Genomic DNA, 25,768 nt, shown 5'->3' with positions numbered 1-25,768 from the left:
ATAAGAGGGGGTTCTTGGTAGGGCGTTCGCAGCAAGGGCTCAGAGACTCTGGCACTTGATCCCTCCCATGGTCCAAAATAACATGAATTTGGTGACTTTCCAGGATCTACTCCCCACACAATTAAGGGAAGGAAATTCTGTAGGTGACTGGCTGAGTTCCTGCTGAAATAATTATTTTAACACTGCTGGGATTTTATTTTATTAATAATAATGTGAGGATGCCTAGTCTTTTATAATTATTTTAAATCTACATTAATAAAAACTAAATATATAAAGCAAATTAACTAAAAAAAAGTATAGATAATGTATTAACAATGTACTTTTAGTGTATTTTCTCCAAAGCAGTGTACATTTATAATTAGTCACAGTTTATTAGTAAATATACTAATACTTCTCAAATGTCTACTAACAACAACTAATAATTTCTAATACTAATTATTCGCAAACTTCATTGCACCATGACCCCCTTCTGACAACAAAAATTATTACACGACCCCCACAAGGGGGGACCAAAGTCTGAGCCTGCCTGAGCCCTGCCACCCCACAAGACACATTTACATCTCAAAAACTGCCAAAGCTCTTGGAGTATTTGACTGTTCTAAATATAAATCAGAATGTGCAGTTTCATACCTTTACATCAGTGCCATCTGTAGGCATGAACTCCTCATAAATGTAGGAGCCCGTTTTTCTCACATTGCTTTCAGGGGAATAAACACTGCTCCTGCTGCCAATCTGAAACAAATATTTTCTATTAAAGCCTTTCTTTAAGATAGACCCTTTCACCTCCTTAAATATGCACACTCTCAGAGCTGATTTCTGTCTCTTCTTCCACATTTCCCTCCCCCTCCTGCTTTTGGATAACTAACTAAACATATTCCACAAAGGATGGCTTTATAGATACAAATACATTAAACTATTTAGAGACTTGACTATGAAGTCATATCTATTTAATAGAGGTTGAAAATATTAAATAAAAGTTTCCCAAATGACTGACTACTTCTATACCATAAAATGGTACAATGCTACCTCTGTGCTAATATCCTGCAGCACCACCAGATTAAGGGCACAGATTCTGAAATTACACAGTACTACATTTAGGCTATACACAAAGTTACATTATATCCAGCCTCAGTATGTATCCTCACTGCTAATTGCAATGACTTTTTAATTAATCAAAAGTTAGTAGGAATGCATTGTCACTAGAAAGAACCTTGTTTTAGTTTTAGTCAACAGATTCAGGTCAACAGATCTCTATAACAGCTTCCGTTCCAACCTGTTTGAGTATTTGAGGTGAAAATTCAACAACCTCCTCAAGAGCAGTTCGTGTATGTTCTCTCATCAGTTTAGTTTAAACCACCAGTATATTAGGCAACTTGTATTCTTGAAAATGAATCCATTCATATGCACCACAAGATGGTGGGCAGAGAAGCAGACCCTGGTTGCAGTGTAGATATCCTAGCAGACCTCCTCTATGTTAAGGAAATTGTCTGCAGGTAGATTATAGACCCTTTCTGCACAACTTCTGTGGTACAAAGGCCATACCTCTGCTAGAGAATTTGGTCTTTTGATTCTGGCTTGTGTAGATTTGCATCTGATTCTCCAAAGGTATTTCAGGGTTTGGTTGTTTTTTTTAAGTCACTATAATAGAACCAAGATTACAGTCATTCAGTACAATAGTTTTTTTAAATACTTTAAGTGTGGCAATTTCCTCACCTTTCGAAAAAGTCTCTGGCTTCCACCACCAGCAGATGTTGGATAATAAATGTATACATTGTGGTCCTCGGCACTTACTGGCTTCTCTACAAATGGCTTTTGGAAAACTTCCCCATTCACCTCCACCTGGTCTTCTCCTTCAATCAAATTGCATTCTGGAGAAATGAGCATAAAGTAAAGACATATTATGCGGTAAAGGTATATACAATAAAAGTCACAATTACTCACTTTCCAAAAATTAACAATTTATTAGTTAAGACAAAAAAAATATTGAACTATTGAAACTGAATCACCACTTTAAGTTCTTATAAATCATGTTTGGAGCAGTTATTCAAGGAAGGAAGCACTAAGAACGGACCCAGATTTGGCACCAGAACACCTCCCTGGTACAAACTGGGGATGGACCTCTACTCCATCAGTGCTGGGCTGAGCCCTAAAACACTTAACAACCCAGTGAACTATGGTGCACTGGTGCCTGCTCATCACCCTCCACTCCATAACTTAGCATCTCTCTGCCATCCCTATAAGTGCAGGAAGGGAACTCACCTTGTCTCGGGAGTATCTGTGTTTCTTCCCTGTAGGTCACTGGGAAGTACTTTCTCAGTGCAACAGTGATTTACAAGCATTATCTAGGCACAGAGAAAGAACACACCAGCATCTCTACCACCCCTGCTTACTGGATGGATTGATTTAAATCAAAGCAATTTAATTATGAGTTAAATGAGCATACATGAAATTGATCTAAATCACCAATTTTAATCACATTTTGCCTTTGTACTTTATTCTCCTAAAGAAAGGCAGATGTTCAATGGTTGGTATAATTTGGTACTTCTTTTTGATACCCAGAAGGATACACTTTATCTATACATATTTATTTAAGCAATTATATAATTTAACATATATTTATTCAGGTGCTTAATTGATCCATTTATTATGGAAGAAAATGGTGAGTGATACATTTCTTATGTACTAGACTATTCATGGTTTGTCATTTGTGGATGGAAACTTGAATTCAATTAAAAATGTATAAAACTAGCATTTTAAATTTAATTGTTAAATAAAACTACCTTAAATGTGCATGATACAGAAGAAGAATGAGTTTTTCAAAACATGTTTTACATTTAAAACTGACTGATCTGTTTAAAAAAAAGGATGTATTACCAATAGTTAGTGAACTGAACTGATTGTTTCTGGTAACTATGTCCTTCAAGATTTTAGAACTAATAGATCTCATCCTCTAAACCTCATTTTTATTCATACAGTGGAAGAGAAAAATAAGCTTTCCTACTTTTGTAGCTCCCAATTGGTTTCTCAACTTTTGATTAACTAGTCGCTTAACTCAACTAATTGAATAAACTGAACAAAGAAAATATTCTCTGCGCCTGCAGAAGAGGCTACTGCTATCAAAGACTGGTCTAGCACGTCAACAAACACGGGTTCAACATGCTTAGCCAGCGACTTCCACCAGTTCACTGGTCTGTCTTTTAAAACTTTGGCAGCAAACATGCATTGCCTGATTTTTTTTTTATTTAAACTATTTTTGAATAGATTATAGTAAGTTTAGCTCTTAATGTGAGTTATGATTTCAAATTCAATTGAAAATAGTTCTAAAAGAAAAATATTGTATTTTAATAAAAAATGCTATTTAAAAAAAGATTTTTTTTTAAATCACTGATCTTTTTTAATTCAATCTGATTGCCTCAGTCCCTCAATTTCAGGGAGAGAGAGCGAGAGAGCCAGCCTCTATGCTGCAACACCTGCTCATAACAATCCCCATGACATTACAGAACAGGGAAATGAGCCATCATTGTCACACTGGGCAGAGCCAGCCTTGGTATATCAATGTTTTCTTCACCTTAGCATCTCTCCCCCCAACTCTCTTATTTCAAGAAGATGCATATACTTGTACATAACCTCAAGAAATCATTTTGTTCCATTTCAAATATCGTACTATTTTTATGAATTATCTGTCCCAAAGTGTCTGTTTAATCATCTCAAACCAATCGTGTTCACTGCCATATATTAGATTAGAAACCAACCCTTGGATAGAAATTCAGATTTTTGAGATAACTTATATAGCATGCTACAATTCTACCACCAATGAAATTAAAAATACAAAAATCTTAAAATCTCTGAAACTAAGTATTTATTAACAGAATAAACTGTAAGACTGCATCATAATGGATACAGAAACACTTGGCAAACTTTCAGTACCTTGTATTGCAATTTCCAACTGAATCGAGTTCACTTTTTTTCAAGTTGCCTATTGCACAAAGTCCAGCCAGCTACAGTATTTGCTTAAGCAGGCCGTGTGCAATTTCCTCGCTGTGGTTTGTAGATTAAAAAGTTTATGATACAAGAGCTAGAATCTGATCAAAATGAGTGCCTTTTTCTGAGGAGGAAAAAGGTAATGAAGAAATACTGGTCTATCCAATTGTTTAAAATGTTTAAGGAAAGTTCAAAAGGAACTTTGAAACTTGATCTACCATCCAACCTTATTTCATTGCTCATATGCCTGATGTTACCACTGTAGTTAAATTACTGGACTCAAATGCAATACACAATAAAAAGGGGGAACACAAAGAGACTTCAATAGTTAAATGGATGATGTAAGTAAGTGACTTTATGAATTATTTTTGAAGACTGTCTCTTTTATGGCTATCACAGCTACACTTGCATCTTCATTCCCTCTTCCCTCTCCCCTCCTCCGACAACATCAGGTGTGAGAGAATATTTGTCCATGTATATTAGAAGGATCCAGGTTCAATGTCTCTACTATAAATATGATTAAGAACTAGTACACAAAGGACATCCATGTCGCAAAAAATGGGTCTCTAATGGCCTTCCTGCCAAACCATCTTAGTAATACCAGTCTTGATATCCCATTAGTCCACTTCAAATATCCCATTTTCTTTCAAGCTGCCTTTATATGTGGAATGCCTTTCCTGAGGCAAGATACCAGGCCACTAGTCTCTCCTCATTCAAATCCCTTTATGACTTTCTATTGCAGTGACATGAAATATTGAGTCTATATACACACACAACATTAAAAAAAAAAATCATTATACTTTCCACTAGCTTTTGCCAGGTTATCTTATTGCTCTAACTCCTGTCCATCTAGCTGTGTTATATTTTGTTATACCAAGTCTGAAGTTAGATTGGCCCATTGTATTATTTTAACAGTTTCTAATCTGGGGTACTCAGCACTTTCTGAAATTCAGGTTTCTAACAGGAATCAAGTTAAGCTTCCAAATTTTGAGGTACCAATGGGTACAATTTTCCAAAAATGCCTCATTAACTTATGAGCCCAAGCCCTATTTTCAAAAGGGACATATATTTCACTCAAAATCAACTGAAAGGGATTGAGGCACTTTGAATGTTTTACTCAAAAATTATCGATCATTTTGGAAAATTCTGACCTATGCTCTCAGCTTGCCTTCTAAACAGCATAGTTTTTCCAGTTTTTATGACAGACCATTCAACTTCCCTTCAAAGAGGAAATTAGTTATATTCACGGAAAACAACTGTGGTATTTCCCTCAATCCCAATGTTCCCTAAACCCTTTTTTTCTGGATTCTTTCTCAGTTTTAGACATAGCGTCTTACAAGACTTATATAAAAACTAAAATTTGTTACATTTTTAAAAAATGTATTAGGGAATCATCAGTAGGCCGATATGCAGTTAAGGCTGTACTGAGAGTTGCACTTCTAGTGAGGAAGAAACTTCTGTTTTTTTTTAAAAAACAATGAATGAATCCAATTCCAAGGCAACAATCTTACGCAGAGTGAATTTTCAGGACAGATGGATTGCCTCTCAAGGACTCACACTTTAAGGACAGAAAGGACCATCGTAATCATCTAGTCCGACCTCCTGCAGACTGGCGGCACAGAACCTCACCCACCCTCCCCTGTAATAGACCCCTAAGCTCTAGCTGATTTATGGAAGTCCTCAAATCATGATTTAAAGACTTAAAGTTACAGAAAATCCATTTACTCTACTTTAAACCTGCAAGTGACCCATGCTGCAGAGGAAGGCAAAAATAAACCAAAACAAACAAACAAACAAAAAAATCCACCCAAAGTATCTGCCACTTTAACCCAGGGAGAAAATTCCCTCCCAACTCGAAATATGGCGATCAGTTGGACCCAGAGCATGTCGGCAAGAACCACCAGCCAGACAGTTACACTTTCTGATCTCCAAGAGGTAGACTTTCTTGCTAATTCATCCCATCTTCCGTTCCTTGTAGGCTTTCTGCTTTCTCTTAATCAACTGTTTGAGACACTTGCTTATCCAGTTTGCTCTGCAACCACTCCCTATGAATTTTTTTTCCTTGCTTGGGATGCAGGCTTCCAATAGCTTCTGCAACCTTGACTTAAAGTAATTCCAAGCCTCCTCCACATTCAGATCCTTGAGTTCTCCAGTCCAGTCCACTTCCCTAATTCTCTTAATTTTTAAAAGTTTTCCCATTTGAAATCAAGGACCCTAGTTGCAGACCTATTGTTGTTTCTCCTTCCATTTGGTTTAAACTGATTTAGCTCATGAGCCCTCAAACCAAGGTTGTCTCCAACCATCAGTTCTTCTATGAGGTCCTCAACTACCCATCAATACAAAATCTAAAATGGCATCACCTCTTGTTGGTTTGGGGACTATTTGGTGTAGAAATCTGTCAGGTATCACATTAAGGAAAATCTAGGCCCTATTATTAGTAGTAGCATTTGTCATCCGATCTATATCTGGAAAATTAAATAATCACACAATTCCCAGTAGTATTTATTTAATTAAATACAGTCTCTATATTTTAGAGATGGAAATTGAAATAAAATAGTAGCACTTCCTTGCCTGACAGGTATGTTGTGAGTATAAATACATTAGACTGTGAAGCATTCAGATACTTTAGAGATGAGGGTCATATAAATACCTTAGATCAACAGAAGCTTGGACAGCCTAGTTTCATTATGAAGTTATTTGCATATTTGCCATAACTGTTGATGTTGACCCCTTTAGCCCAGGAGCAACATCTTTGTTGTAAGTCTGTTGACGTGTTAACACATTGACTGTGCAGGCTCCTTGGTACCAATTCATCCCTAGCACTCTCCAGAACGACAGCCCTCAGCCAGCTCAAAATGTTAGCTCCTCCAACTGTCTCCCAATATCTGTGCCCTGTGTGGTCTTATTATATTGGGCAGAGGGAGACCAGCCAGTCAGATTTGGTAAAGTTATTCAGGATGGGACTGCTTCTGAAGGACCATGGCAAGTCCAAAATCTGTCTGAAGCACCTCCATAGCAGAGTTAAAAACTACATTTTGTAGAGAACTTTTGCTGTAAGCATCTGCTCCTCCCCATCTCCTTCCCCCTTGCAAAGAGCAGGAAGTCACTGATTGAATTAAAGGAAAGGGGCACAGAAGTGGGTGCAGGGAAGCAGAGGGTTCAGAACGTTAAAGGTTACCATTCAAAATGTTTAACAAAATACTCCAAGTTGTAAAAATAGAACCTTAATAAGAAAGTTAGGAAAATCTGTTACCTTTGGGGTTGTTTGGATCACGGTTCAGAATTGCATAACGAGGAAGTAAAATGCCTTCAGCTTTGAGGATGCTATACACTTCTCTCCTAAAAGAAGATCACAAAGGTTATCCAACCAAAGTGATAAAGTCTGAACAATCTTAACATTTTATAGTCCATGAAACCCAAAGCTTACTTTATATAATCATAACTATCATGGTACTCTGTTCACGTAGGCAGTGCTTTAAGGGATGTCTACTTAGACAGTTGCACTTCACACCAATGTCACTGAACTAATGCGAATTGCAATGCCAACACTTTTAGCTTGTCACAAGACAGGAACAGCAGAGTATGGAGAGACTTGCTTCATGCAAGTGCAATTCCAAATTTGCTGAAATGCTTGTGCACTGTTGCAACAACTGTTGGTCATCAACTGGTAGGTGTCTGAAATTGTACTTTTTTTACTGTACAAAAGGCTCCAGTGTTTCTATACTTTATTAACTATTCATTTATTAATATTTGCTTTTCATGATGGAGAGAGAAAAGGAGGGTCAGATAATATCTTTAATTGGACCAATTTCTGTTGGTGAAAGAGACAAGCTTTGAGTTACCCAGAGCTCTTCTCCAGGTCATGATGCAGATAGAGAAGATACTTTGGATGACAATGGGGACTCAGAACACTAACATCTGAACAGACTTTTGCTTAACATAAATTTTGTGGATAAAAACTTAGCAAATAAACTACATGAACTCTACAGTCAAATAATGTTGTACGTAAGTATAACAAATAGTATATGAACTGTAACATCTGACTTTTTGGGACATAACTAACTTCTCTGTGCATTTCAGTGAGACTCATCTGTTTAATACAGGGGTGGGCAAACTTTTTGGGCCGAGGGCCACATCAGGGAATAGAAATTGTATGGTGGGCCATGAACGCTCACAAAATTGGGGTTGGGGTGCAGGAGGAGGTACGGGCTCTGGGGTGGGGCTGGGGATAAGGAGTTTGGGGTGTAGGAGGGTGCTCTGGGCTGGGACTGAAGGGTTCGGAAGATGGGAGGGAGATCAGGGCTGGGGCAGAGGTGCGGGAAGGGGTGCAGGTTCCGGCTGAGGGTGCAGGCTCTGGGGTGGAGCTGGGGATCAGAGGTTGGGGTGCAGGAGGGTGCTCCGGGCTGGGATTGAGGGGTTTGGAGAGCAGGAGTGGGATCAGGGCTGGGACAGGGGGTTGGGGCATGGGGAGAGGCTCAGGAGGGGCAGGGTCCGAGCAGCGCTTACCTCAAGTGGCTCCCGGAAGCAGTTGCATGTCCCTTCTCTGGCTCCTATGCGCAGCCAGGCAGCTCTGCACGCTGCCCCATCCACAGGCACTGCCCCTGCAGCTCCCATTGGAGTGCGTAGGAGCCGGAGCGGGGTCATGCTGCGGCTTCCAAGAGCCACGTGGTATGGCCCCGACCCTGCGCGCAGGCCAGAGCGCTGGAGCGGGGGCCAAGCCGCGTCATGCAGCCCCGACCCTGCACCCCAGGTGGAGTAGGGCCAAGTCGCATGGTGAGGCCCCCGACCCAGCGCCCCAGCCAGAGTGGGGCCGAGCCGAATGGTGCGGCTCACCATAGTTTGCCCACCCCAATTTAATATAATTTCAGCTAAACCTCTCTGTTTCACAACCACTGTCATGTTTCACAATTACTATCTCGGCCTCTACCATTGCCAATATCTTTCAATGTTTGTCACTAAGTGTCTTGTGCAACGACAAAGTGAAATGCTTATGAAATAATACTTTGAGACTGACAGTAATTACAAATGTTTCCACAGAACAAAGTTGAAAGTAAAAAAAATTAAACTCCTAATTAATTTTAAAAACTCAACATCAGGATCTCACTGCTTGAGCTTCAACTGGTGTGGGTAAGGGAAGGACATTAGGGACATACCTCAGCGAGATAACTTGTGATTACTATTTTGATTGCAGTAGTACCCACTATCTGCTAAATCTTTCCAAACTGAGAAAGGCACCGCCCTTACTCCATTCTAGATTTACTTTCAGAATGTAAACAATTTGAGGCAAAAATTGTCATTTACTATATGGTTGTACAGAACCTAGCACTATGAGGTCCTGACCTAGACCAGGCCTCTAAGAGATACCACAATATAAAGCAATAAATAATTCTAAAGGATTGATCAAAGGCAGTACAGTCCAATACCAGATTAAGGTCAACAAGATACACCTATTTATTATTTACTAGTCATTTGTTTTGTAATTTACTGTCTTCTACATGTATGTAAGAACATAAGAACATGTATATATATATACACACACACACACACACACACACACACACATGTTCTTTTATATATATATCTCAGTTTGGAAAGATAATGGGTACCACTGCAGTCAAAATAGTAATTACACGTTATCTCGCTTAGGTATGTCACTAATGTCCTTCCCTTTTATATATATATACACACACACCACACACTATTTTTGAGATACTGTCAGCCAGTATATTTACTAGACTACTGTAGAATGATACATATATTGGTGTTGTCATTGTGATGACAATCCCAAGATATTACATATCACCAGTATTTCACAGTCTTAAATACTTTTTTTATTTGCTGATTTTCAGTAAAATAGAGCTGAAGTGGTTTATATCTAATTTGTGGTTATTACTTACCTGTCTTGTATATGATACTGCATGTTCAAGTCATTGATTACAAATGGATTCCTGAGTTTTGCATAGGCAACTGCTTTGTCCAGTGGAAATCCTAAACAAGGTTTATTAAGGAATATATATTAACTTACTAGTGTCGTGTTTAAGTATTTGGGTAAAAAAACCCTTTAATTTCAATATTATACAAATGACCTGAATGAGTTGAGTCTTTTTTTATTTTTGTTTTAATCAGTGTGATCTATAGCTGAATTGACCTATGCACAAAAGTCAGAGTAGCCTAGTAACCCAGTAAATCAAGTTAGACTACTAGAAAACACTTTTCCTCTGGCTTCTTGCCCTTTTGTTCCAACCATTAGAAAACTGTGTGCTACATCTCTAGACACTGAATACTTTAGTATTTTGCCAGTGTACAGAGGAGAGAGGTAGAGGGGATGTGACTATCCAGAATGAACATTGTTTCTTATAGAGCAAGATTCCTCAAGAGATGTACAAAAGTGTTTCTTTAAGTGAGAATGGTCCTGTGCTTACTGGGATGAGGTGAACAAGTATATTTGATAGCTTCATAAGTAAATGTTATTTGCCTGGTCAGCAATTAGATTTCAAATGCCACAGCAGATGAGATGATCCCAAATATTTAATACCATAATATTTTAAAGCTGGAATAGCTGAAATACTAAAAGCTGGGTTTCAAATATTATAATTGTGATGTTAATTTTTTTTCAAATACCCAAAACAAAAAGCCCCTAGAAACTGCTAACTTGTAATTCGGCTAAATATTCAATTAAAAGAATAAAAAAAAAAAAAAGGCAAAATGAAGTTTAAAAGTGAGAGGTTCATGCTACTACTTGAAAAGCTTTACCTTTAGAATGAAAAGAAATGAGACAGTCACATAAAGGCCAGTTTTCTACAGGTTCATTCAAAATGACATCCTCTTCAAATATTACCACTGTGATGTACTTAAACATGGATAGGCGTTCCAGAATTTCGTTCATTGGTTTGGACTTGGATTTCTTTGCCATGGAACATATCCCAACCACAATCAGCCTTTCTGGTGGCTAACACAAAAAATAAAGTTAATAAGAGTTAGTGGTGTTGGGTTTTGTTTGTATGTGGTGGTAAGGAGAGTGATTAAGTATTCCCAGCGTACAATAAGTGCTTTACTAGCCAATGAACAGGAACATTATATTCCAATCCAACATTTGTAGATATTACTTTTAAATTATCATCTAGCAATTTGAAATATTTATTAGATGTTCACAAAAAACAGTGTTTGACAATTTGCCTTACTTTTGCCACATGAAGAATGACCTGACAAACCGTCAGCAGTACTAGCATTGCAATAATTCTTTACCAGTTCTGATGCACTAATGCACACTTATGAATATTGGTATGGGTGCTTTTCTCAGGCACAAATTTGAGAGAATCAAAAACTGAGCTGTGAATGTCAAAACCGAATGAGATTATGCAGAAGATTCCCTTGGAAATTAATGTAAATAATTTAGACATACCTAGAAGCCCCAAACCTCCTTTTATTTTATTACACACTATTGTTACAAGTAAAGTAGGATTATTGTAACAGATTAGCGAAAAATCTCTCTCTAGTTTTTCTGTTTACTTTGTGCATTTCACAACACTTTCTGTATAGCCAGTTTCACATTCTCTTTATATTGGTTTCTCCTTTTTTGAGTGGATCTTTCAAACAGCAAATTTTTGGTGTTGGAGGAAAGCAAATTTTTTAGAGATAAGAAAATGTGATGATTTTAAGTGGATTTATTTTAATGTGTAGTGCACAACTTTTTCTTAATGTATACCACAAATATATCAAAAGCCAATACAGTCCAAATTATCAAATGCTATTGGATTCTTAGTTTGCATTTCCTAATTGATTTTAACTGTGCAGCCTTATGATGCATTAAGAGTTTATTGCGCTTAGCTTATAAGCAAACATGCTCACAATCAATGAAAATGTAGTCTAGTGACCACTTCCTGGGGAAGTTAGAAGTTATGCATCTTCTAGTATTATTTTGAAGCAAAGGCTGAGATAAGAACTGTAATTTTTAAAAGAGTTATATTATAGCATAATGATTTAGATAGACTGCAAAGCAAGAACTGCAATACCAGTCAGGCTAAGATGATAGCAAATATACCAACTGTAACTCCAAGCTCAGAACCTTCTGAAAGACCATCTGTGGTATACTTTAAATAAATAAATAAATTTGAAAAAACAAACAAACCCTACTTCCTGGTGTATTTCTAGAGAACAGTGTAAGAAATAACTAGAGAGTGGAAAGGTGGCAGTCAATTACTGGAAAATGAGGAGTAATTAAGGGAATGAAAAAAATCATACTTATTTTCCATCCACTACCCTACCATGATAATCATGAGTGACCATGCAATCACCCAAATATCAATTTTAGATCACTGCTTCAGAAGTAAGTACAGTATAATGTAAATTAAATTGCAAAATTTCAGAGGCTAAGTACTTGCTTACTGACTGAAACTTGTAGCACTGGAAAATTGCACATATGTGAACTCTGAAGCAACACAAGGAAAAAAAATGTTCAGAATTTTTTTTAGAAGTTATTAGTATGTGACTTTCTTCAGATAACATGATTTCATATTAAAGCTGAAGCGAGAACCTTAATCAGTGATTTTCTAAATTGAATAATTTTTATAAATATATTTTTTTCTCTGGGTTCATATCTTGACTCACCAACAACAGTCATTAAGACCCCATCTTTTTAAAGTAATCTGAGTAGTACTTGTATAAAGAAGAAGAGTCCTGCAGCAGCAAGAGAAAGTAGCTACAAATATGCTAGTAGATATACTTATTCTAAGACAGGAGTCTGGCCCCTCAGGGCTTTGGATCCAGCCCGTGGGATTGCCCCCCGTGGTGCCGTGGGCCCCACGCCACTCTCAGAAGTGGCCGGCACCACGTCCCTGCGGCCCCCGGGCAGGGGGGCAAGGGGCTCCGTGCATTGCCCTTGCCTCCAGGCACCGCCCTCCACAGCTCCCATTGGCCGGGAATGGGGAACCGCTGCCATCCCAAAGCCGCTTTAGGTAAGCAGCGCCGGGCTGGAACCTGAACCCCTCCTGCTTCCCACCCCCCAACTCCCTGCTCTAAGCCTCCTGCCTGCACCTCGCACCACTCCTGCACCCCAACTCCCTGCCCTGAGCCCCCTCGTACACTCTGCACCTCCAACCCCCTACCTTGAGCTCCCTGCTGCACCCTGCACCCGTGCACCCCAACCCCCTGCCCTGAGCCACCTGCCGCACCCCACACCCCTCCTGCACTCCAACCCCCTTCCCTGAGCCCCTTCATACACCCTGCACCCCTCCTCTGCCCCAATCCCTTGCCCTGAGCCCCTTCCTGCACACCGCATCTCCTCCCACACCCCGCACTCCCTCCCACACCCCAACCCCCACCCCGGCCCTGCATATAATTTCCCCACCCAGATGTGGCCCTCGGCCCAAAACGTGTGCCCACCCCTGCCATAAAGTTATTTTTATTGATGCCTTTATTTCTACATGTTGCACAAAGGACTCAGTCCTGCAAGATTCTGAGCTGCCTGGCTCCAATCGACCAAAGCACATGCTTAACTTTGAATTTAGAAGACTACTCATTATTTAAGTTAAACATGTGCTCAACTATTTTGCTGGGTTGAGTCTAATGCGCTCAGCAACTAACAGAATCAAACTCCTAATGCATATTATAATCACAGAACCTGTAAATTCTGAGAATATTTCTCAGCCTTTAATATTTTAAAGTAAGTTATGCCATTAACTATACCTTTAAAAAGATACTTTCCTACAGTACTTACAGAATCATACTCTTCATCCTCCTCCTCTGCATGGTCATAGAAATGATCGAAGTTGGCAGATCTGGATGAATCCAATAATTCATCTCCATCTTCACCACCCACAAAGAATCTAGGAGGGTCACTTTCTGTTACGCTAACCGACATCTTTACAAGCAGTAAACTGTTCTATGTTGAAACTGCAGCCACTCCAATATCTGAGATACTGTGCATATTCTCAGTAGCCAGGGAACATAGAAATCCTTTGCAGTTTGTCACTTCTTGCAGTCACTTGTTACTGTGACAAAGTCAGCTGCCAAATGTACTTTAACTGCTATCATCAGTTCATTGAGTTGTTGCTCCAAAAGAAACAAAACCCCACAGGTTAAGTTTCTCTGAGAGGGCAATCTTTTATCCTAAAGAAAAGAAAGAACAATTCCTGAAAAACATTACATTTCATCTAACCATTTCTTTATATCACAATTTTCAAATTTATTATCACCTGGCACAAAAAATACATAACTGGTCAAGAAAAAGTGCCAAAATAATTAAAAATTCCAAGACAAACTAAAAGTAGCCTTAAATAAATGTGTATATGTTAAGGGGAAAAGGTTATTTCTGAGACTGATTTACAGTTTAATCACCACTAGACATCAATCATGAAACAAAGGAAAATAATAGTCAAAAGCAGATTTTTTTTCCCATCAGGAAGGGTGGTTGAAAAAGATGAAGAAGAGCAGAAAATATTTTTTCCCTCTGCCTTTGTCAGAGAAGTGAATAAAATCCTCTTTAAAAGTTCAGAAATTTAACTCCCATTCTTGACTTTAGCTACTTTTACTATATAGTTTTCTGATCACATTATGAAACTAACAAAGGCAAAAAGAAAGGTGTTGGACAATAATATTAGCCAAAAATTAAAGAAGGGAATCACCATGATTAGAGATTTTAAAGCCAGTTAAGTACTGCAAATAGACCTACCTTCAAATAAAATTCTGCAGTAGCAGAGAAACAACTATATTTCTACTTTACAGCATGATTTTTTCCAGGCCATTTTAAAAAAAAAGACTGCAAAATGAATGCTACTTCTACACTAAAGAGATAATACAAAGTTAAACATTTACAATGACTTTCATTTCAGTATCAAAGTGGTTTATAAACATAAAGACTCAATGATTTTATGACGAAGGCTATATTATGCCCATTTAAGCAGAAATCTGAAGCACAGCAAAGTAACTTGGTCAAAACAGTTGTCTATAGAACCAAAGAGCCCTGAGGATCAATCCCCTGTTGTAATCTGTAGCTTTTGGGATCCACACAGACAAAACAAAGAATCGCAATTACTGTAAGATAAGCAACTGTTCTTTCTCTGAGTTTTGTGTGGATCCCTCTTATGGAGACTAGCTAGCAGTTCCAAGTTAATAGGATGTGAGTACTAGGCGGTCTTAACTACAGCTAACTAAGAACCGCTCACATCGTCAAATCCAGGGTATAATTTTTGATAAAGATGTGGGCTGAGTGCCAAAAGGCTGCTCTGCATATCTCAGATACACAAATATTTTAGGCATGTTAAAGAGGTAGTCTCGGCTCTAGTTGAATGGGCCTGAGTTCCTGATGGAAAGGGCGTATCTGCCAGTTGGTAACAGATTGTAATGCACTGAATTGAACAATCTCTGGGATGAGTTGGCCTGACCTTGCACACCCTTCCCCAATGCCAAAAACAGGGTGATTTCTTGAATGGCTTTGTCCTGTCTAAGTAAAAAGAAACAAACTCTGAAAACATATAAAGTACTTCCTCACAAGTTTCAGGGTGCTTTGGAGAAGAAAACAGGAGGTTGATGGTTTAAATGGGGGGGGAGGGGATGGAGCAAACATCCAGACACCATCTTATCCCGAGGAAAGTGTCTATAAGTGCCTGAATCTTACTAATGCTCCTGGCTGAGGTGATGGCCACCAGGAAGACTTAAGAGTGAGATGGTGAAGAGATCACTTGGATAAGAGTTCAAAGAGGAGGTGGCAATAGTCTATAAAGCACTACTGCTGATAGGAGGAAACTTTCTGAACTGTCCCTGTTATCTTAGAGGTCTTCTCCTGGGAGCAGGTGTATAGACATCCAGGGATCCCAGTGTAGGCCAAAAGCCTAATGGGAAGAAATTGTCTAAAGTAAAATTGTACTCCATTTTGATTATTTTGCTAGCTTTGAATTAGTAAGAAGAAATTGTAGCCTTGAATTAGTAAGAAGAAATTATTCTGAGTTTATTCTTTGCTGATGGTGTTAACATTTGCTCTCAGAAGGATAGAAGTTTTATGGCTATAATTGCCTTACTTGCTGTTTGGTGTGAGTGAAGAATGTATGGTGATTAACTGAGAAAGGATAACTGGGCCGGATGATCAAGAAGTGAGTGGAGTAGTCAAGGGGCACCAACTTTATTATCAATCACCCGGATCGCAGATTGACCACCCTAAAGCAAAGGCATACACCCCAAGGACGAGATAAGGAGTTGAGCCAAAGAGACAAATAAGAAACAGCTGTGGATCCTCCCGGTAACTAAATAATGCTAAACCAGGGATTGGCACCTTTAGCATGTGGCCACCAGGGTAAGCACCGGGCCAGCCGCGTCCACAGGTTCAGCCGATCGCAGCGCCAACTGGCCGCGGATAACTGCTACAGGCCAGTGGGGTCTGCGGGAATAGGCACAGGCCGAGGGATGTGCTGGCCACGTTTGACAGAGCCCAGCTCCCCCTCCCTCCTGGCCACTGGACCTGACCGAGCAACACCTAGGACTGGTAACTATAAGATCCAGCTGCAGAACCTTTGGTTGGGGGGTGTGGATGTGTGTGTAAGGATATGCTAATTTCAATGCTTAAATTGTATTCTCATAAACGTGGCCTATTGCCTTATCCCCTTTAAAAAGATTAAATATAAATATTTTATAGAGAGGGAGAGACCTATCTCATAGAACTGGAAGGGACCCTGAAAAGTCATTGAGTCCAACCCCCTGCCTTCACTAGTAGGACCAAGTACTGATTTTTGCCCCAGAACCCTAAGTAGCCCCCGCAAGGACTGAACTCACAACCCTGGGTTTAGCAGGCCAATGCTCAAACCACTGAGCTATCCCACCCCCTTCTGTGTGCTTCTTATAAGCATAACATCAGAGCAACTCTAGAGTCATTAACAATATGCAAGAACTCATCCATGCAGGAGCTCAACAGATCCAGACTTTTGAAGTGGAGATCTTCTTTAGTCATTTGGACTTCTGAGAATCCTTGAGGAGTGTAATAAGGATGCCCTTCTCATGGTGATATCTATGGCCATGGAACAGGCCACTTGGAGTCAAGTTCTGGCTACTAATTGTTCCTTTTAAACAATGGCTATCAGGTCAGCCCTAGCTTCCTAGGGGAGCTCAATGAACAGTGATAGTCTGTCCCATGCTAAACAATCATATTTAGAAAATAGGGTTTGACAGCTGGCTGTCTGTAGTTGAAGAGATGCCCGAGTGTAGGTCCTTCTACCTAAGAGGTCAAATCTCTAGGGATCTTTGTCCTCAGGAGCGTGGTTTTAGGTGGTCCTGTCTGCTGGGATTTCTCCTGTGGGGCAGATACCAGTAGGGAGCTAGGAGTCAGATGCAAGTAGAACTACTGAAATATCTTTTGCGTGACTTGGTATCTTTTCTTCTGCTCATTTCACATTGGAAGTAGAGAGGCTGAAGTCTGCCATAGATCTTTTACAGGCTTCTACGACTCCATTTATTTGCATTGCCAATCTGTCTGGCAGATTGGAATGAAGAGTGTCAACTTATCTGTTCTCCCTATCCTTCCCAGTAACTCCTGAAAGAACTCAACATCATCGGGAGGTGATACTGGAGCAGCTGTCACCTCCTCATCCAGAGAGGAACAAGATAGATCTTTAGGGTAAGAGGTATCTCCTGTGGATCTTCAAGAATCTTCAACAACTCCCTCTGTTCCTTAATATAGTATGCTTTCAAGGTGCACCAAGTTAGACTGTATGTACCCCTTATACCTTGACTGACAAATAGGTATTCTGTTTTACAGTTTAATCCGTAAATAGCTGTACTAGTGAAAAATTGTGGTTTTTCGGGAGATACCCAGCAATGGTAAAATTCCTTTAAAGGGAATGTCAACAAAATGCACATCATGTTCATACTTCCTGCATTGTTACAAGCCTCAGCACTTCCTGTTTATGCTCTCCATAGTTCATTTCTCGACCGTGCATAGTAATAGCATACCAAACTATTTAACTTTTTTGCACCTAAACATGTACCAGCAAACTAATACATCAAAAACAAGTATAAAATACATATATGTAAACTTAATCCTACCCAAACGAAGGATGCGTGTTCCAGCAATATAGACCTTTGAACATTCAGCAATAAAACAGCCAGATCAGACCTTTGTGAATTTTTTACTTCAGTGAAGCGCCATAGGAGTTTTGGAATACAATGCCAACTCCCTCTTCTCCAAATGTACTCTAAAATAGGAATTATAATCCAAAGAGCATTCTTTGCCAATGTAAAACCTTATCTTCCCTGATTCAAATCTACTTCCCTTCAGCAGTTTTCCCTGTTCCCAGAAACCTCCACAGGAATTCAACTTGGGATTTACCATATTCACCTACATAAAACTTAGTATTTCAGCAACTGCCAGAAACAAAGCAGCTGCACCGATAGTAGTAAAGGTGCATGTGCTAGTGTGGAAAGGGCTCTGGGTTTTACTGCTTTTATGAAATCCTGATTAAATTTAACACATAAGGTCTTATATGAAAAGATAAGTACGATTGCATCCGTGACATTACTGTTGGTTGCTGAAATAGGGGTAGTAATTTTGCTGGGGTGGACACACAGGAAAGTAACGTAACATTACATCTACTGCATTCTAGGGGGTTTAAACCATCACTTTAAAAAAAAATTAAAATTACAGTATATATATCCTTTTGTTCTCTCTCATGGAGGGCTGTATCATATTCCTAGTAATTACCAACAGTGCTTAGTCTAAGTATGTTACCTACACAAATACTTCCTAAATCAAAAATTATTCCATTATTGTCAGAACGTAATTTCACTTACATTTTGGAATTAAAACTTCTGACTTTTACAAAACTCATATACCCTTAATAATTAGGGGAATTTGATTTAGTTTGCTTTTAAAAGCATTACCCATCATCTGGTTTTAGTTCTTATCATAGGAAAGATGGTCAGACTTCTAAGAGTTTCCTTCAGTTCTCTCCCATTCAAATTCCTTGAAAAAAAGAGACACAACTTCAGTGGTCAGGAACTAATGCAGAGTGTGCAACAGTATGTAGCAATTAAGGGATCTAACCAACTTCTGAAGACTGTGAAATTCATCCGTTGCTATTTTCAGGTTATTCCAGCCTAAATTATCCATGCAGGTGAGAAAAACAACAGAAACAGTATTGATGGCAAGCATGTTATTTAGATACCCTCAGTAAGCTGTCAAAAACTGCATTCAAGATGCATACTATTCACTGGGACAACTATGCCATTATCAAGAACCAAGTGTTAGAAATATTTGGCACTTACTGTCAAATATGTTCTGTGATCTGAAAAAAGCCAGCTTCACATAAAGCACGTGTACAGAGCACATCAGATTCATAGTGCAGTAATTTATTGATAGCACAGTTAAAACAAGGATACACACCCTGACCAAACCCAGCTATTGATTACTCAAGAGCCATTTGTCAGCATTTAAAGGCAGTCAGTATTATACAACTAGAAGTTTTTTTACCTTTGGAACTTTATTTACTCCTCTTTTCAGAAAGAGGCTGACAATTATTGTTTGCTTCAGCTCATTTGTTTCCAAAAGCTTCTTAAAAGCCTGAAAATAAAATGTTTCTCCTTACCACTTCACTTTCCTTGTCTGCCATATGCAATGATTTCTTTCCCACTGCTATGAATGGAGTTTTATTTGACTAAAAATTCTAGTTTTGCAACATCGCTGACGATGTAACAAAAGACTAAAGATAAGGTTTGTTAGGTTGCTGCTGATGTGGAGCCAAATGAGGGAGCCAAATATGTAGAGCTTGGATAAAGTCATGACTTCGTTCTCAGGAGGACTATACTCCACAGGGAAACTTCAACTAGAACGACTCAGGATAAGGCTCTCAGGTTTAAGGGACTATTTTAAGTGCCAGAATTGCAGATGTGGAACCTCTTACTACAGGGGATCAAACCAAAGTCAGACTATAACTATGTTCAGGTTGAAATGCAAGTATTACATCTTTAATAAGGCCTAACCCCAGTAAAAACATCTTCTCAAGTCCAACACTATCAGGAAAATTTGCAAGGGGAGGAAGGAAGGCAGGCAAGATGGAAAGAGGCACAAAACAGAGTGAACAAAAATGGTTATGAAAATATTACCATCCAGGGCACATTCAGTGCGTTACTTGTTGTACAGTGCCATATATCTTACATGGTAATAAGACACATTAGAAACACCGAAGATGGTGTATATTCCTCACTAGTTTACCACAATTTTAAGAATAGATCTGAGGTTTAAAGATCTCTGATCCATTTAAAGTAATTAAATACTTATTGTGCCACTTTGATATTAATCTTCCCATAACAACATTACAAAAATGTTTAACACACTAAAATAGTGCCTGAGATGTGGCCAACATCTGCCAGACATTAATTACATGGACAGGATCTTTTAAAAGAACTAAAAAATGTCTATCCTACTATTAACCCCCCAAGCCATACAGGCTTATTTTAGGAATTTCTGATATGCAGTTTTGATGGGGGGGGAAAAGAAATTTTCAATACAGAATTAGTTAACTTAGTAAAATTTACTACAGCATACAAAGAAGAATTAAATGAGTTTAATCCAGTAGATGAGGTCCAATAACTATTATAAAAAAGTGATAGAAAATTGGGGGGAGGGATAGCTCAGTGGTTTGAGCATTGGCCTGCTAAACCCAGGGTTGTGAGTTCAATCCTTGAGGGGGCCAGTTAGGGATCTGGGGTAAAAATCTTTCTGGGGATTGGTCCTGCTTTAAAGCAGGGGGTTGGACTAGATGACCTCCTGAGGACCCTTCCAACCCTGATATTCTATGATCTATATTTCAATCGTGCTTACTCTGGGTAACACCCACAATTAGCCTTTCTGGTACAACAGTGAAGAAGCCAGACAGTGCTGATGGCCCATCAGCAAAGACAATGGACCATGGAAGAACTTAACCTTCCTGTGAACATTTTGGCCAGCCTGTAAGCAATGGCTGCTATAAGGCATGTGACCAGATGACATGTCTCTGGACTCCATCTTGGGATGTCAGTATTTTTCCACAAACCGGTCTGGGAACCAAGTTTCATAATTAATAAACTTGTTTTTGCTTTAGCTAAACCAGTGAGTTGGAGTGAAGTGCATGGGAAATCATAGCTCAAGGGTCAAAGGATGTTGCATTTCCTCTCCACATTGCGGGGGGGAGCCAACTGGATAATAAATTGATACTGGTTGTGGTTTGGACCAGGACAAAACGGTACTGCTCTGGGTTCCTAAGCTGGGAAGCTGGTGGTTATTTTGGCTGTAGCCTCTCTATTGTTGGTCCTCATGCAGTGGCTGGTCAGCGAGCCTGCATGTAACTTGCAGCTGGGTGTGTCCTTAGCTATGTGTATGCTGGTGGAAGTGTAAGACCACAGGACCATGTCTGCAGCTTGACACAGCAGCACAGTGAGAGAGTGAGCCCAGGCTGGTGGGTCAGAGGGCTCAGTGGTTCTCCAGTTCCAGATGGCACCCCAAGGGGTGCCACCTGTAACATTCATATAACAAATATTTGTCTTTCCAGGGCATGACAGGCATAACTGAACTGTATGGAAACAAGAGACACCAATATACCAAATCTGCCAAGCCCTACTAGTTTGTGGAGCTGCTTTCCCTCTTTAATCAAGAGGTACAGTGCAATATTCATCAGATCCCCTTTTAAGATAGGGGGAAACATTAAGCCAAACAGAGATGTTTCTGTTATCCCAAGATCTCTTTCACATATCCACACTCACCCATGACACACCTTGGTGAAATAGATTTAAGAAAAATACGTGTACATTTTTAAAGCATCAAAACATTGTAAAAAGACATCCTCATATTTGAAGCCAAGAAACTATGGAAATAAATTTTACTGTCCCCTAATATTCCCATTCCCTAAATTAAATATAAAAACCAGACCATTCTATGCCTCACATGTTTCAGCAATCATCATCAACATGGAAAAAAAGTATAACATCATCCAGCCCCATCTTCCTGCTAATATATTTTAGGGCTGTCGATTAATTGCAATTAACTCATGTGATTAACTTAAAAAAATTAATCACGATTAAATTGTAGTTTTAATCGCACTGTTAAACAATAGAATACCAATTGAAATTTATTAACTATTTTTGGATGTTTTTCTACATTTTCAAATATATTGATTTCAATTACAATACAGAATACAAAGTGTATAGTGCTCACTTTATTTGATTATTTTTATTACAAATATTTGCACTGTGAAAAAAACAAAAGAAACAGTATTTTTCAATTCACCTCTTAAAAGTACCATAATGCAATCTCTTTATCATGAAAATGCAACTTACAAATGTAGATTTTTTTGTTACATAACTGCACTCAAAAAACAAAACAATGTAAAACTTTACAGCCTACAAGTCCACTCAGTCCTACTTCTTGTTCAGCCAACTACTAAGACAAACAAATTTGTTTACATTTACGGGAAATACTGATGACTGCTTCTTATTTATAATGTCACCTGAAAGTGAGAACATGCATTCGCATGGCACTTTTCTGGCTGGCACTGCAAGGTATTTATATGCTAAACATTTGTATGCCCCTTCATTCTTTGGCTACCATTCCATGCTGATGACACTGCTTAAAAAAATTATGTGTTAATTACATTTTCACTGAACTCCTTGAGGGAGCACAGTATGTCTTCTGCTCTATTTTACCCACAATCTGCCATGTATTTCATATTATAGCAGTCTCGGATGATGACCCAGCATGTTATTCATTTTAAGAACACTTTCACTGCCGATTTCACAAAATGCAAAGAAGGTACCAATGTGAGGTTTCTAAAGATAGCTACATCCCTCGACTGAAGGTTTAAGAATCTGAAGTGCCTTCCAAAATCTGAGAGGGACAAGGTGTGGAGCATGCTTTCAGAAGTCTTAAAAGAGCAATACTCCAATGTGGAAACTACAGAACCTGAACCACCAAAAAAGAAAATCAACCTTTTGCTGGTGGCATCTGACTCAGATGATGAAAGTGAACATGCGTCAGTGTGCACTGCTTTGGATCATTATTGAGCAGAACCCGTCACCAGCATGGACTCATGTCCTCTGGAATGGTGGATGAAGATGAAGGGACATATGAATCTTTAGCACATGTAAATAACTTGCAACGCCGGCTACAACAGTGCCATGTGAATGTCTGTTCTAACTCTCAGGTGACATTGTAAACAAGCAGCATTATCTCATTCAAATGTAAACAAACTTGTTTGTCTAAGTGACTGGCTGAACAAGAAGTAGGACTGAGTGGACTTGTAGGCTCTAAAGTTTTAGATTGTTTTGTTTTTGAATGCAGGTTTTTTTTTTTTTTTTTTTTACATAATTCTACATTTGTAAGCTCAACTTTCATGATGAGATTGCATTGCAGTACTTGTATGAGGTGAACTGAAAAATACTATTTCTTTTGTTTTTTACAGTGCAAATACTCGTAATAAAAATAAATATAAAGTGAGCACTGTACACTTTGTATTTGTGTTGTAACTGAAATCAATATATTTGAAAATGTAGAAAACATCCAAAAATATTTAAGTAAACAGTATTCTATTATTGTTTAACAGTACGATTAATCATGTGATTAATTTTTTTAACCATGCAATTAATCAAGATTATTTTTTTAAATTGCTTGACAGCCCTAATACATTTTCTATTGTGTTGTCCAGCCTAGTTTTCAGGGCTTTCATTACTTCCCTTAGTAAACAATTTCACAGTTTGAGAAAGGTCAAAGTTTTTCCTAACATTTATGCTAGATTTCCCCTTAATTTTGTCCCCACACAGAAATATACCCCATCTTGTATTACTATAAATAGTTCTTCTCCATCTTTTGTTTTTACATCCTTCAAAACCTTAATACTCAATGACTCCTAAGCTATTATCCAAGCCATGCTTAGCTCATTTATTCTTTCCTCAAATCAATCTCTATAATCCCAATATCTTTCATTGATTTTCTCTAAATCTGTTCCTCGTTGTGAGCACCTTTTTAGTAATATGGTGCCCCAAAGTCAAAGTACTAGGAGGTATGATTACACCCAAGACTATCATTTCCTCTTTACTCCATGTTTCTCTGTACACATCCAAAAGGTGCATTGGCCTGTTTGTTGCCATATCACATTGCAAACTGATGTCAGTACAGTGCCATATAAATTCATTTATACAATACTGTTCTGAAACGGGGTTCAGCTGGTTGCTGCAAAACCTGGACAGAGATCTTTGAGCACCTCTCCGATGCAGCAAAGATGAAAGTTCCATGGATATTTCTCTCTGAGGTCTGGTCTACACCTAAAACTTAAGTTAACCAAGCTACATCACTCAGGGCTGCAAAAACAGTCTCACAGGACAAAAATTTAGGACAACCTAACCCCCACCTTGGATGCAGCCAGGTCAACAGAAGACTTCGCTACTGTCTGTCGGAGAGGTGGATTATCTACATCAATGGAAAAACCCCTTCTGGCAACGTAGGAGTGTCTACACTACAGTGGTACAACTGTGGTGCCATGGCTGTGACTCTGTAGCATAGACATAGCTGGAATCAGCTGACCACAAAGCAGCTGAGAGCTGGATATCAAACCTAACGATTATGCCTACCGTGTTTTAAAGGAAATATGTTTAATTTGCTAGATAATGGACACCATGTGTTTGGGAAATGCTGAAGCGTTCTGAAAAGCAAATGGAAATCCAGCTTCTTTGCAATAACACATTAGGATTGCATCCAACTTATCTGATTGCATAGTTGGAGAAAATCACCTGGTGGCCCAAGAATCTTTATTAGTCTAATTTTATTTCTTATAAGTTCAACTAAGATTTTGTAAGCACATTCATGCAATAGCCTTTAAAGTTGTTTTTTCCCTGTAGAAAAAAAGAGGGTTTCAGTTTGTAAATCTGTGCATCACCCTAGTGTATTATCATTCCACTGCCCTCAGGCTGACTCTACAATAAAGAAATAAGGAGTGTGACATTTTGTGACTGCTCATGTTTATGGAACAAAGCCCAGCGTCATCCACCTCAAACACGCGGTTACAGTTTCAGGGGAGTTTGGTGACAGGAAAGAGTTAGTTTTGTCCTCCAGAAGTAATCTCTAGTTCCCTGGTTAAGATCAGCGTTTGGTCCCTAGGAAGCAGCCCCAGCGCTGCCTTTCACCACGGTGACTGTTCAAGCTACACACGCGAAGGGGGGCCGCACGTGGGGAGGGAGGGCGAGCAGCCCAGGGACTCTGGGCACCCCCACAGCCTCGGGAGGAAAGGCACTGCTGGCACCGGGGACGCGGCCATCTAGAGCGGGGCTCAGGTCCCTGCGTAGGCCTGCAGGGATCGCTGCTCGGGCGCTCCCCGGCTGTGCTGCAGCACGAACAAGCAGGAAGCGCGTAGGGTGGCGCGTCCACACGCGGATGTAAACGGCCCCCAAGCCCGGGGCGGCCCAGGGACTCAACAACCCCCGCCTGGAGCCCGAGGACTGACACTCCGACGCCGCGGAGATGGGCACGGACGCGGGGAGCGTCCCCGCCAGGTCTCTGCGCGGGGACCGGCCTGGCCGCGGGCGCGCAGCGTGGGACAGCCCCTTCCCCGGCGGGCTGCAGCTCCCCGCGGGCCCAGGAGTGCGGAGCTGTAGCGACCTTCGCGCCACTGGGCTACACCCCGCTGGAGAAAGCGGGACCTTGCCGCGGCCCCCAGGCCAGGACCCGCCCCAGCATCGCGGGACGGGGTCTCCTCACCTACCCATGCCGGCTTGGGTGCCGGGGCAGCGCGCCGCCCGAGCCCATTGAGGAACGAACAGGAGCCGCCCCGCCCCGCCCCGCCCC

The 25,768-nt window shown here is 39.8% G+C and overlaps 1 protein-coding gene across 18 annotated transcripts in view; it reads right to left on the bottom strand.

Annotated features, from left to right (window-relative positions):
- PPIP5K2 (diphosphoinositol pentakisphosphate kinase 2) overlaps positions 1 to 25,762 on the bottom strand; it is a 90,128-nt gene extending 64,366 nt beyond the window's left edge. For 16 of the 18 annotated variants that reach the window (XR_004646167.1, XR_004646168.1, XR_004646169.1 and 13 more), the window contains exons 1-7: positions 25,686 to 25,762; positions 13,697 to 14,088; positions 10,735 to 10,930; positions 9,879 to 9,969; positions 7,235 to 7,320; positions 1,714 to 1,868; positions 631 to 732 (exon numbers count right to left, since the gene is read on the bottom strand). Coding sequence is in view for 15 of the 18 variants with exons in the window: in XM_034773947.1 (XP_034629838.1) it covers positions 631 to 732; positions 1,714 to 1,868; positions 7,235 to 7,320; positions 9,879 to 9,969; positions 10,735 to 10,930; positions 13,697 to 13,840 (774 nt within the window). In the remaining 3 variants the exon portion in view is untranslated. Of the gene's footprint in view, positions 1 to 630; positions 733 to 1,713; positions 1,869 to 7,234; positions 7,321 to 9,878; positions 9,970 to 10,734; positions 10,931 to 13,696; positions 14,089 to 18,009; positions 18,157 to 18,843; positions 18,861 to 25,681 lie in introns of those variants that run through there. The other 2 variants (XM_034773949.1, XM_034773950.1) reach the window with 2 other exon arrangements.
- Between the last annotated feature and the right edge of the window lie 6 nt (positions 25,763 to 25,768).

The sequence above is a fragment of the Trachemys scripta genome, chromosome 6 (assembly GCF_013100865.1).
Source record: "Trachemys scripta elegans isolate TJP31775 chromosome 6, CAS_Tse_1.0, whole genome shotgun sequence".
In the NCBI taxonomy this organism is placed as follows: Eukaryota; Metazoa; Chordata; order Testudines; family Emydidae; genus Trachemys; species Trachemys scripta.
The sequence above is the reverse complement of the archived record's forward strand: the minus strand, read 5'-3'. Positions and strand labels throughout refer to the sequence as shown.